The sequence below is a fragment of the Nuphar pumila genome, chromosome 2 (genome assembly GCF_984573655.1).
Source record: "Nuphar pumila chromosome 2, dmNupPumi1.hap1.1, whole genome shotgun sequence".
In the NCBI taxonomy this organism is placed as follows: domain Eukaryota; kingdom Viridiplantae; phylum Streptophyta; class Magnoliopsida; order Nymphaeales; family Nymphaeaceae; genus Nuphar; species Nuphar pumila.
The window spans coordinates 14905299-14918448 of NC_143250.1; the positions used below are offsets into that span (position 1 = coordinate 14905299).

Sequence of the window (13150 nt, forward strand, 5' to 3'; positions counted from 1 at the left end):
TTGGACTAGAATGCTCAAAGCGAAGCATGTTCTACATCATTGGCTCCAGAACTGGCAACTTATGTTACATGGATATGACCACTAATACGGAGATATGGCCATTGTTATGAAGTTTTCAATCTGACTAATATACCAAGGGGACCTGATACAGGGGCCAAAATGGAGTATCCATGTGACAGCTGGCAACCTATGTCACACGGACTCGGCTAAGGAGGTGCCGCACCCGAGTCGACATGCCCCGACACGGGTGCGGACTTGGGTGCGGCTTCGGACTCGGCCCGGACTCGGTCAATGAGTCGAGGCCGAGTCCGTCCACATTTTGGACTCGGTCAACTTTGACCGAGTCCAAAACTATCCATTTCGATTTTTAAATTACATTTTGGATCCGGGTCGGGTCGGGTCCAGACTCGACCCAGATCCAAATTTCTTTTGCAGTCGAACCCTAAAAGGGGTTTATCGACAGGGGGAGGGGCTTACCCTCTCGATTTTGCCTCTCCCCCTCAGCCCCTGCAACTTTCTCCTACACCCACGCCGGCGATCCAGACTCCGGCGACGGTACGCACAGGCAGGCACCGCCTCCTCCTCCGTCAACACTCAACAGGTATGTCGATCGACCCTCCTTCTGCTCGCAGCCTCCCTCCTTGCACCCTCTGAAATGAAATGGGGATCTTCGAAACACGAGCTTTGATTAACAAGAGCAAGTGTCAAGAATGACACTAAAGCATAACCCTTAAAAAGGGTATAACTGGAAACAAAATAAAAATAAAAATGTATTCTTTATTGATATGAAAAACCAATTGCTTAAGAAGCATTGGAGACAAATACAAGAGGGGCTGCACCCCTTTATATACACAGCTGAAAGAGGACTCAATAGAGTTGTTGGGCACAGTCCAACAGCTCTATTTAGAGCTGTTGGAATGTGTCAGTCCAACAGCTCTATTGCTAGTCAAGTCTGGACAGGACTTGACTAGCAACAGTCATTCTAGTTCAAACTGAACTAGATGACATAAAGACAAAAATTAAAAATAAAGGAAAAAAAAATACAGAAAAGAAAGAAATTAAAAATGTATTTATATATATATAATAATATAATATTATTATATATACATATATGTACAGTTTTACATTTTAACACTCCCCCTCAAACTTACGGTACAATGAGCGAAAGTTTGTCTAAGAGAAAGTGAAATCGGGGAGCAGCGAGAGGCTTTGTAAAGAGGTCTGCTAACTGATATTCTGAAGTGACATATGGCAGATCAATTATCCCGTGTAGATATTCCTCTCTGACGTAGTGACAATCCATTTCGATGTGTTTGGTGCGTTCGTGGAATGTTCTGTTACTGGCAATGTAGATCGCACTTTTGTTGTCACAACACATTTGTGAAGCCTTTGTTGCTTCAACTCCCATGTCAGCAAGCAGTCGTCGGAGCCAAACTACTTCCATGGTCGTGGTTGCCATGGCTCTGTATTCAGCTTCGGTGGATGAGAGAGATACCTTCTGCTGCTTTTTACACCTCCACGAGATTAATGATTCCCCTAAAAAGACACAAAAGCCAGTGGTTGAGTGTCTGTTATTGGGATCACCTCCCCAATCAGCATCAGTATATGCAATTAAATCAAGAGAAGAGGAGGAAGATAAGAAAAGTCCTCGTGAAAGAGAGGACTTGATGTATCTGATAATACGCATGACTGCTCCCATATGAACAGAAGTAGGAGCATGTTGAAATTGACTTGCTGTATGAACAGCATGTGCTATATCTGGTCTGGTAATGGATAGATAGGAAAGTGCCCCGACAAGCTGTCTGTAAGGAGTAGGGTCTGCAAGAAGTTCTTCATCATCAATCTTCATTTTAACATTAACAACTTCTGGAGTGTCAACTTTCTTATCATCAGTAATACCAGACCTGAAAACAATATCAAAAGCAAATTTAGTCTGAGATAATAAATATCCTCTAGGAGAATAAGCAACTTCAATGCCTAAAAAATATCTTAACAAGCCCAAATCAGTCATTTCAAAATGAGATTTAAGAAGTGTTTTGATTGTTTCAACTCCCTGTTTATCGCTTCCGGTGATGATCATATCATCCACATAGAGAAGAAGCACAATGATCCCTGCATCAGAATTCTTAATAAACAAAACAGTGTCAGTTAAACAGAATTGAAAACCAATATCAATCATAACACGACTAAACCTATCATACCAAGCTTTTGGTGCTTGTTTAAGTCCATAAAGAGCTTTTTCTAAGCGAAGGACTTTACCCTTAGGAATACTTAGACCAGGAGGGGGTTCCATATATACTTCTTCAACTAGCTTTCCATTTAAAAAAGCATTTTTGACATCCATTTGAAAAATAGACCATTTTTTGATAGAAGCTAAGGCAATTAAGGTTCGGACAGTAGTCATACGAGCCACCGGAGCAAAGGTTTCTTCATAATCAATCCCATATTCTTGGGCATAACCTTTGGCTACTAAACGGGCTTTATATCTTTCAAGAGTACCATCACTCTTGGTTTTAATTTTATAAACCCATCGACATCCTATAGTTTTCTTCCCTGGAGGAAGATCTTGAATATTCCATGTAGAAGCCTTTTCAAGTGCATCTAATTCAACTTTCATGGCTTCTATCCATTTGATATCATTTTTTGCTTGAAAATATGTGGATGGTTCTTCATATGAGTGAATTAATGCAATAACTGCCCTATATGTGGGTGAGAAAGACTCGTATGATACAAACTTTTCTGGAGGCCTCGAGATTCGGGATGATTGTCTAGTTGGAATGTTAGAATATTTCTCAAGTGCACATGGAGTATTAGACTCTTGTCGCCTGGAATATTGAATACTAGTATCTCTATGAACTTCTTCATTTTCAACATTAAGATCAATAATTCTTGGATCATCATCAAAGTTACAATCAAGGTCATATTCATCAGATGTTGATGTTAGATCTAGCAAAAAGGAGTACTCAGTGACGTCTTTTAATTTTCTAAAATCAAAGAAGCTCTCCTTTTCAAGAAAGGAAACATTTCTAGACACATATAGTTTATTATTTTTGAAGTCAAAACATCTATAACCTTTCTGGTTTTCAGCATATCCTAAAAAGGCACAGGGAATCGCACGAGGGGAAAGTTTATCATTTTTGTCAGTAAATATGAAACATTTGCACCCAAATATTCTTAATCTAGAGTAGTCTGGAGAAATGTTCATAAGTTTTTCAATGGGAGTGATATTTTGTAACGAAGAAGATGGCATCCTATTAATGAGATAGGTGGCAGTTAAGGCAGCTTCTGCCCAAAAGTCTTTAGGGACTTGATTTGCTATTAATAAAGTTCTAGTGGTTTCTATAATATGGCGATGTTTTCGTTCTGCCAGTCCATTTTGTTGAGGTGTATAAGGACAAGATCTTTGATGTGTGATGCCATGCAATTTAAGATAATTTTGAAAATCTGTGAATAAAAACTCTCCCCCTGAATCTGTGCGAAAAATAGTAATATCATTTTGAAATTTGTTTTTAACCATATTATGAAAAGTTTGAAAGTATGAAAATACTTCAGACTTATGTTTGAGAAAGTACATCCACGTATGTCGGGAGAAATCATCGACAAAAATAACATAGTAAACAAATCCTCCTTTAGAAATTACTGGTGCAGGACCCCAAACATCCGAGTGTATTAATTCAAGTGGTCTTGAAGAGAAAAAGGTTCTGTTCTGAAATGGTAATCTTTTCATTTTGCCGAGAATACAATCTTTACAATCAAATGATTCAGAGTTACAAAATTTCCCTAGATTTGGAAAATGTTGGATTTTGGCTATATGTGGGTGACCAAGTCTCTTATGCCACAGTTCCAACTCTATTTTTTGAATATTATAACAAAAAGCTTTCTTCGGCATTTCCAAAAAATTCATGTAATAGAGTCCTCCTTCTCTATGGCCTTCCCCAATCAGCTTGCCTGATTGGCGATCCTGTACCCAACAACCATGAGAAGAAAAAGAAATATTACACCCATAATCAGAAATTTGAGATACAGATAAAAGATTTAAATTTAATTTGGGAACATGTCTAATTTCTGGAATAAAAATTTTTTTTGTTTTATAAATTTTTTCAAAATCTCCTATTCCTTCTATTTCAAGAGAAGTCCCATTAGCAGTAAAGACCTTTGACACACTTGTTTTATTTTTAACACATTTGGATAGACTTTGATTATTTGGGGTCATATGAAAAGATGCACCAGAGTCAAGAAGCCAAGAAATTTTACCTAAATCAGAAAAAGATGAGGCTGCTGCGCCGGTCGAAGCTTCAGATGAGGAAGAGGCACCTTTGATGAGAGGCTGAAGGATCTCCATTAGTTGGGCCAGGGAAACTGGTGCATCTTGATCTTTAGGCTCCGATCCAGCAATTGCAGCTCTTTTTTCTCTCAGCTCCTTAAGTTTGGGACATTGTGGCCTGTAGTGTCCCGGTTCATGACAGTGATGACAAATAACTTTCTTCTTATCATAGTCACCATTTTGTCGGTTAAAGTGAGGAGGCCTATATGATCGAACATGATTCCCTGGTCTAGACACGGCTAAAACGGAATCATCTTCAATTTTTAAAGAACCTTTCCGGAGACGATTTTCTTCCATTGTTAACTCTTCAATAGTTTCAACAATAGAAGGAATTTTTCCCCGGTGAAGTAGGGCCGATTTAGTGGTTTCAAATTCCGGCCTTAATCCAGTGATAAACTGGTAAAAATGTTCAACATCGAGTTGTTTCTGACGAAGCTCGATGTCTTCGGCACAATGCCACTTTGGTTCTAAAAGGGAAAGTTCTTCCCAAAGTTCGGACAACCCATTGTAATATTCACGAATAGTTTTGTCTCCTTGTGTCATCATTCGAACTTTTTCTTGGAGGTTGCACACGTGTGCAATATCTTTAAGGGAATACATATTCTTAAGGTATTCCCATGCCTTATCGGCATGATCAAATTTGGCAAGACTTGAGCATTTTTTAATGTCAACGCTATTGATAAGCCATGACATTATCTTCGCATGAGATATTCTCCATTCTTTCCATTTCTTCTCGTATGAGGCAATAGCCTTGATTTTCTCTTCTTCCGATAGAGGGACGTCTTTATCTCCCTCCTTTTTAGTAAGAGATAGCTTAGGTTCCGAATCGGAACCATCCACAATCCCCCATAAGCCTTTTCCCCATATATGGTGCTTCATGATTGAAGCCCATGTTACATAGTTCGTATCGCTTAGTTTCATAGGCATGATGGTGACTTTATCATTGTCATCCATCGATTACAAGGAGAGAAAGAATAGGGATAGAAGAGAAACAAGAAGGAAAATGAGAAAGAAAGAAAAAAAAAACAATACAACAAGATGTGAAATCTTCTCCAATGAAGCGATAAAACACTTCTCTTCAAGTGGCGAACACTTTTGCAAACGGGCATGGAAACCGAGGCAGCTTTTCCTCAAGATTTAGTACTTCCGCGGCTCTGATACCATGAAATGAAATGGGGATCTTCGAAACACGAGCTTTGATTAACAAGAGCAAGTGTCAAGAATGACACTAAAGCATAACCCTTAAAAAGGGTATAACTGGAAACAAAATAAAAATAAAAATGTATTCTTTATTGATATGAAAAACCAATTGCTTAAGAAGCATTGGAGACAAATACAAGAGGGGCTGCACCCCTTTATATACACAGCTGAAAGAGGACTCAATAGAGTTGTTGGGCACAGTCCAACAGCTCTATTTAGAGCTGTTGGAATGTGTCAGTCCAACAGCTCTATTGCTAGTCAAGTCTGGACAGGACTTGACTAGCAACAGTCATTCTAGTTCAAACTGAACTAGATGACATAAAGACAAAAATTAAAAATAAAGGAAAAAAAAATACAGAAAAGAAAGAAATTAAAAATGTATTTATATATATATATAATAATATAATATTATTATATATACATATATGTACAGTTTTACATTTTAACACCCTCTACTCGCAGAAGAGGGGCTCGGCCCCTCTCTGTGCCTCCTATTCACAGAGGAGGGGCTCGCCCCCCTTCCCTGCACCCTCTGCTCGCAGAAGAGGGGCTCGACCCCTCCCTGTGCCTTCGATTCATAGAGGAGGGGCTCAGCCCCTCCCCGTTTCCCTTTTATCGCAGGGGTAAGAAGTAGAAGTGGGGGAAGGAGGGGGCTCGGCTGACAGACCGATCCTTGCCCCGCCAAACAACAGGAGAAACGAGGAGGGGCCGAGCCCCTCCTCGTTTTCCTTTTGTTTGATAGGGGTAAGAAGGAGCGGCAGGACCCCACCCACCCCCCCTCCCTGCACCCTCTGCTCGCAGAAGAGGGGCTCAACCCCTTCCTTTGCCTTCGATTCACAGAAGAGGGGCTCGGCCCCTCGTTTCCCTTATGTCTGGCGTGGCAAGGCTCGGCCTGTCAGTCGAGCCCCCTCCCCCCCCTCCTTTTTACCCCTGCCGAACAAAAGGAAAACGAGGAGAGGCTCGGCCCCTCCTCGTTTCCCCTGCTGCCTTTGGCTTTTTGGCAAGGGCGAAGCCCCTGGCACATATAAGGTTCAGCAGGGGCTTGCCCTGCTCCTCCTTTTTTGAGTTAGATAGGGGGTAGCTCCTATTACTATTATTTTGAAGTGTTTATTAACTTTATTTTATTTACTTATTTTCTTTTCAGTTTTCACTTTTCAGATATAATGGCGAGTTCTAGCGGTAGTGTCAATACGTTTGGTTCAAGTTCTAACCCTGAATTAGAAGTTTCTCAACCACTTTGGAGACTTGTGACAAAAGGGGTAAAAGCTAGTAGTGGTGGTGGTGGGAATGTGCAGTTTCATTGTAATCTATGTAAGACTGTTTTTACAGGTTTTTATACGCGTGTGAAAGCACATCTTTTGCATATTCGTGGTCAAAGAATTAGGGCATGTTCTGGGGTTGACAAAGACATGTTAAAGCAATTAAAAAAAGAACAAGAGGAAGCTGAAAAGAAAAAAATTGCAGAGATAAGAAGCGATTCGATTAATTTGTCTTTTCCTACAGCTAGTGATATACAAGAAGAGCTTTTAAAGAAAAAAAAGATGGAAAGCAATAAAACAATACAAGCATCATTCAAAAACATAGCAAGAGCAAAAATTGATAAAAAGATTGGTCGATTCTTTTACTCAAGCTCAATTCCTTTTAATGTAGCTAGAAGTCCATACTGGAAAGATATGATTACATCTTTGGCTAATTGCAATTTGAGTGGTTATGTGCCTCCTAGTTCAGAAAAACTAAGAACAGTCATTCTTGCAGAGGAAAAAAATAGAATTGAAGACTTATTAGAGACCCAAAAATTTGCATGGAAACGACATGGAGTGTCGATTGTTTCTGATGGGTGGACTGATATACAAAGGCAATCACTGATAAACTTCATTGCTTACTCACTTAATGGGCCAATCTTTTTGAAGACTGTTGATGCATCTGGAGAGTATAAAGATGTTGAATATTTAAAGAGATTATTTGTCGAAGTGATAAAAGAAATGGGTGAAGAAAGTGTTGTGCAAATCATTACTGACAATGCTCCAGTTTGCAGTCGTGCAGGAATGAATTTGGCAAGTGAAGATACATATTCACATATTTTTTGGACTCCTTGTGCAGCATACAGTTTAAATTTGACACTTAAGAGTATATGCAATCCATCAAAAGATGATGCACATGCACATGAAATGTGCTTATGGATTGAGGAAATAGAGCATGATGTTCGAAATATTAGAAATTTTGTTGTAAATCATCATCATGCCCTTTCTATATTTAATAGGCATTCTGATCTCAAGTTACTGAAAGTTGTTGAAACTCGTTTTGTTTCTCTCATTGTTATGATAAAAAGAATTAAGCAACTCAAGAATGCATTGATGACGATGGTGGCTGATCAAGATTGGGATTTTTATCGTACTGAAGATGATGTCAAGGCTCAAACTATCAAAAAATGCATCTTGATGATTTTTGGTGGGATAAAATTACATATTTTGTTGAATTTACAGAGCCTATTTGGGAAATGTTGAGAGAAGTTGAAAGAGATGTACCCATGCTTCATAGAATTTATGAAATGTGGGACAATATGATTGAAAAAGTTCAAAGTATCATTTTTAAACATGAGAAGAAAGATATTGCACTTGATGATTCAGAATTTTACAATCATGTACATTCAGTTTTAGTGAGAAGATGGGATAAAAGCAATACATCTTTGCATTGCATGACACACTCTCTCAATTCAAAATACTACGCAAAAAAATGGTTGACAGTAGGTGTTGGTCGTGTTTCTCCAAATGAAGATCCTGAGATATCAAGAAATGGAATGATATATTTGGGAAGACTTTTTAATGATCCTCACATGTTTAAGGTTGTAAATAGTGAGTTTGACAAGTTTTCTACTAGGAGATTTGATTCTTTAGCAGCACTTGTGGCAAGGGACAAGAAAGATCCCCTTAATTGGTGGGCAACATATGGATCAGAGACACCAAATCTGCAACGTCTTGCAATGAAGTTGTTATCTCAACCTGCTACATTATCTTGTTGTGAAAGAAATTGGAATTCATATGCTCAAATTCACAACATTAAAAGAAACAAGCTCACTAGTAAAAGAGCAGAGGATTTGGTTTATGTTCACTCAAATCTACGATTAATTTCTCGCCGCACCAAAGAAGAGTATATGTACTTTTTTTTCTTTGTATTCAAAGTTTGTATTTAAATATTTGTATTCAAAGTTTTAAATTAGATACTAATATAGTCATTTTTTGATGCAGTAATGGACCATCCAAGAATTGGGATGTAAATCCAGAAGATTTTGACTTGGATGGAGAGCATAATTTACATACTCTCAACATGGACTACCTCGATCCTGTTCTTCCCTTTAATTCAGACGATGAGACAAATTTATGATAAGTTTTGTTGTTTATCACACTCACAAGCTTCTTCACGTGTTATATTTTGGTAAGTTTGTATTGTTAAGAATTGCTTTTTTTTTTTGCTTTAAAATGTACAATCTTTATGTGTTAATTTATTGTTATATATATAATTATATATATTTAAAATATATATATTTATATTTATAATGTATATTTTTTAATATATATATATATATATATATATAGCCGAGTCCCCGTGTCCAAATTTTTTGGAATTGCGCCGCACCTGTGTCGCACCCGCACCCGCACCCATGTGACATAGCTGGCAACTTGTTGTAGTTGGACTCGTTCTGGGATTTGGCAAGGATTGCTCAGATTTTTGAGTGTTTTAAGGATTGAATTTCATTAAAAGAATATTGACTTCTTGTATGATCTATGGATTAGGCTTGCTTGATTATCTTCACTTTTCCCAAGGATTCAGAGTCTCACTTGGCAAAGGTGGATCAATGTGTCTGATTACTTGGTAAGATTTAGGGAATTGGGAAATTATCTGCATAGGATTCTCATCTGGTATAGAGCTTCAGGAATAGTACAATTTTGTATCTTATATTTCAAGCTGGGGTATTCTGTTTTTTTGTTAACGAGTTGAAGTGGTGGCATGGTGCTATGCTAGGTCACGCTCTTTCATTGTAAAATCATTGCTAACACCTCCTTCCTTCCTCCTCACTTTAGTTCCCCAAAAAGTCCTTTTGAGGCTGGGCCCTACTGCTGGGGAAGTCCTTTTTCTTGAATTGAGATTATAACAGGATTTTAACTGAAAAGTACTCTCTCATGAATTACCAACTCCCTTTTGCATCCCTAAGGATGGGATAGATGAGACTTGGAAAGGGACATCATAAAATTAGAGATCTGGTCTATCTGGTCCACAAGTCAAATTAGTGATTGTGTCTAACATTCCTATAAATCCTCAAGTGGTACTACGAAATGTTGATGGTTATAAGTACTCAAAGCTAAAATCCTTCACTTGAAAGACCTTCAGATAGATGCAGAAAAGACAAGCTTAGAGCATGATAAACAGGGAAATATTTTCCCCAAATGGTACTCACTTGATAGGAACTTTAGGTGTTTACGATATGTTGGTTTCTTGCAACCCTCCAAAAGCTGGATTTATCATTCCATTTAAATAAGTAACTGTAGTTCTCACCATATCATATGTAGCTTCTGATGCTCTCCCCGGGCCCAAAGTTATATTCTTAAATCACACAAACATGTAATGTGTGGATGTGCACACAGATGTATGTGAGAAAGTATTCTAGGCAGGCAACTAATAATTACTGATTAAAATTTCTGTAGGGATTTGGCTTGGGGGCTTTTGGGGAAGAGGAGGGGGCAAGGGAGAGGGGACCACTTTTGGATTTACAAGCTCTATTTGGTGTTTGCTAAATTTGGGCCTGATCTTTCATTAGCTAACGGTAGCCTGTTCATGTCCTTGTTCTGTAGTGTTCAACTTTGTTCATACTTCAAGTGTGCTTTTGATGCCGTCAAGTTACAAAATGTCAATAAGTCCTTTCATTGTTTTGGTTATTATTCATTATGCTCTACAAATGATCACTCATTTCTTTCTCCTTCAGGAAAGCCTGAAAAAAGATCTTTCGGCAGAAGAGATGTTTGAAAAGAAGAAGAATAGACTAGCTGAAGTTGGAATGAGCCTACTTGTAGATCCGGAAAAGAATATTTCATCCTTGAAAGAGCTTCTAGCGATCTGTAATGATGACGACAAAACTTTAGTCAAACTTGGGCTGCTGTCACTGTTGGCTGTTTTTAAAGATATAATACCTGGGTATAACTTCTGCTTGGTTATTTTGATATTCAAAACATGTAACTTGGAAGAATAGGTGTTTGTGTCAAACTGATAAACTCATGTTCCTCTTTCTTCTCCCCCTTGGAAGAGCATATGGACTTCATTTTTTTTTCTATTTCAATGTTTCTGCAACAGGTACCGTATCCGACTCCCAACTGAAAAGGAGCTGCAAATGGTAGTCTCAAAGGAAGTGAAAAGGATGCGGTACAATGAATCAATGCTTTTGCACTCATATCGGGTTTGTTTCTTGACTTTTAAAAGCTGTGATTATAAAAATGTCTTGTTTAAGTCAATCCTTTTTTGCTACCTTTCTTTGTTAATTTTGTTGAAGAAATATTTGTTTTGTTTTTTGCTGTTGAAATGCTACTTGGTATTTTGCTTGATTTGGGATTGCTTCTTGTATGTTAAATGATTCCAAGTCAGGAAGACTGAAGACATTCCAATGTTTATTAAATTACTGTAGGATGAAATCATGATGAATGCAAACTGAATTTATGGATCATTGAAGAGCTCCTAGTTGTTTATTTTGTTGGAGAAATATATAAAAAAGTAGCTTCTGGTTTATTGCATTTGTTTCAACATTCACCATTATTTGCCAATATCTTTTTAAGAGAAGGCCTTTTATACTTTTTTATGATATCTGATTGTTATATCATGCAAGAATTACTGTGTGCAAGAATGCATGCGTGAGGAATTGTTTGGTTCCAATCTCATATTTCTGTGTGCAAGAATCCATGCGTGAGCAATTGCTTGGTTCCAATCTCCTATTTCTGGCTGTAGATGGCATCTCTTGTCTTTCCCTCAAGCGGTAAAGATATCTTGACCCAATATAAAGCCCAAGGATCAAGTTCTATCATGTCATGTTGCGAATTGGACACACACATACTTAATGTCCTCATGATCACATTTTCTGGGGGTCTGAGCTTCAGCTCCAACTGCTTGGAGCACTTCTTCAGATTACAATTTCTTCATGAACTATCCTTCCTTTCACTGAGGACTGTTTGTCAAGCTTCGTGCACCCCTGACTACCCAGTAAATTCAAAGGAATCCAGAGGCAGGTAAATAACAGTCATTTCAGGAATCTTCAAAATGTAGTCAGCCTAAAGTTGCTGGAATACTGGTGTAAAACCAATAAACAGGAACCAGTATGAGGGAATTATACACAAGTTTGAGAGGAACAGCTGAATAAACACTTCTAGGGAAGCAGTAAGTCAAAATGTGTAAATTGCGGCTTGACATTTTTTTTAATAGGTTTAACTAGAAAGATTCAAAAGAAAGAAATTGCAGAGGCTTTGAAGAAAATGAAATCAAGAAGGGCAGTTGGCCCAGATGGTATACCTATCGAGGCTTGGAAATGCTTGGGAGAGAAAGGTTTAGAATGGTTGACAAATCTTTTTAACAAGATTTGGCCGACAAATAAGATGCCTAATGAGTGGAGGAAGAGTACTTTGGTGCCTCTATATAAGAATAAGGGTGATATACAAAATTGCACAAACTATCGTGGTATAAAACTCATGAGTCATACTATGAAACTTTGGGAGAGGGTGATTGAGTCTAGGTTGAGGAAGATTGTCATGATATCGGAGAATCAATTTGGTTTTATGCCTGGAAGATCAACTATGGAAGCTATACATCTTCTTAGACAACTTATTGAGAGAAATAGAGAGAGGAACAAAGATTTGCATATGGTTTTTATTGATTTGGAGAAGGCTTACGATAGAGTACCTAGGGACGTTCTCTGGTGGACAATGATGAAGAAAGGTGTTTCTCTCAAGTACATTAGTATAATTAAAGATATGTATGAAGGTGTAGTAACCAATGTCCGCACTTGTGGAGGGGTGACAACCAATTTTCCTATAACGGTTGGGTTACATCAAGGATCTGCTTTAAGCCCTTTCCTATTTGCTATAGTGATGGATGAGCTTGCGAGATCAATTCAAGAAAATATGCCGTGGTGTATGTTGTTTGCTGATGATATTGTTTTGATTGATGAGTCTAGAGCTGGGGTTAATGTTAAGTTAGAATTATGGAGACAAACATTGGAAGCAAGAGGTTTTAAGTTGAGTAAGAGTAAGACAGAATACATGGAATGTCGATTTAGTAAGCAACGAAGTAGTGATGGGAGTGTAGTGAAGCTTGGTGAGCACGGAATATCGGTGGATGATTCTTTCAAATATTTGAGATCTATCATTCAATAGTATGGAGAAATTGATGGAGATGTAAATCATAGGATAAAGGTTGGGTGTATGAAATGAAAGAGTGCAACTGGAGTGTTGTGCGATCGTAGAATGCCATTGCGGTTGAAGGAAAAGTTTTATAGGACGACTATTAGGCCTGCTTTACTATATAGTACGGAATGTTGGGCTGCCAAGAGATATCATATTCAAAAAATGAGTGTAGCTGAGATGCGTATGCTGA

General features: G+C 38.1%; 1 protein-coding gene across 1 annotated transcript in view; it reads left to right on the forward strand.

The window, feature by feature from the left end:
• The window catches only part of LOC149844841 (binding protein), a 45566-nt gene that overhangs the window by 8261 nt on the left and 24155 nt on the right, over positions 1 to 13150 (forward strand). The window contains exons 5-6 of the mRNA XM_089995317.1: positions 10503 to 10711; positions 10868 to 10970. Coding sequence (XP_089851443.1) covers positions 10503 to 10711; positions 10868 to 10970 — 312 coding nt within the window. The remainder of the gene's footprint in view (positions 1 to 10502; positions 10712 to 10867; positions 10971 to 13150) is intronic.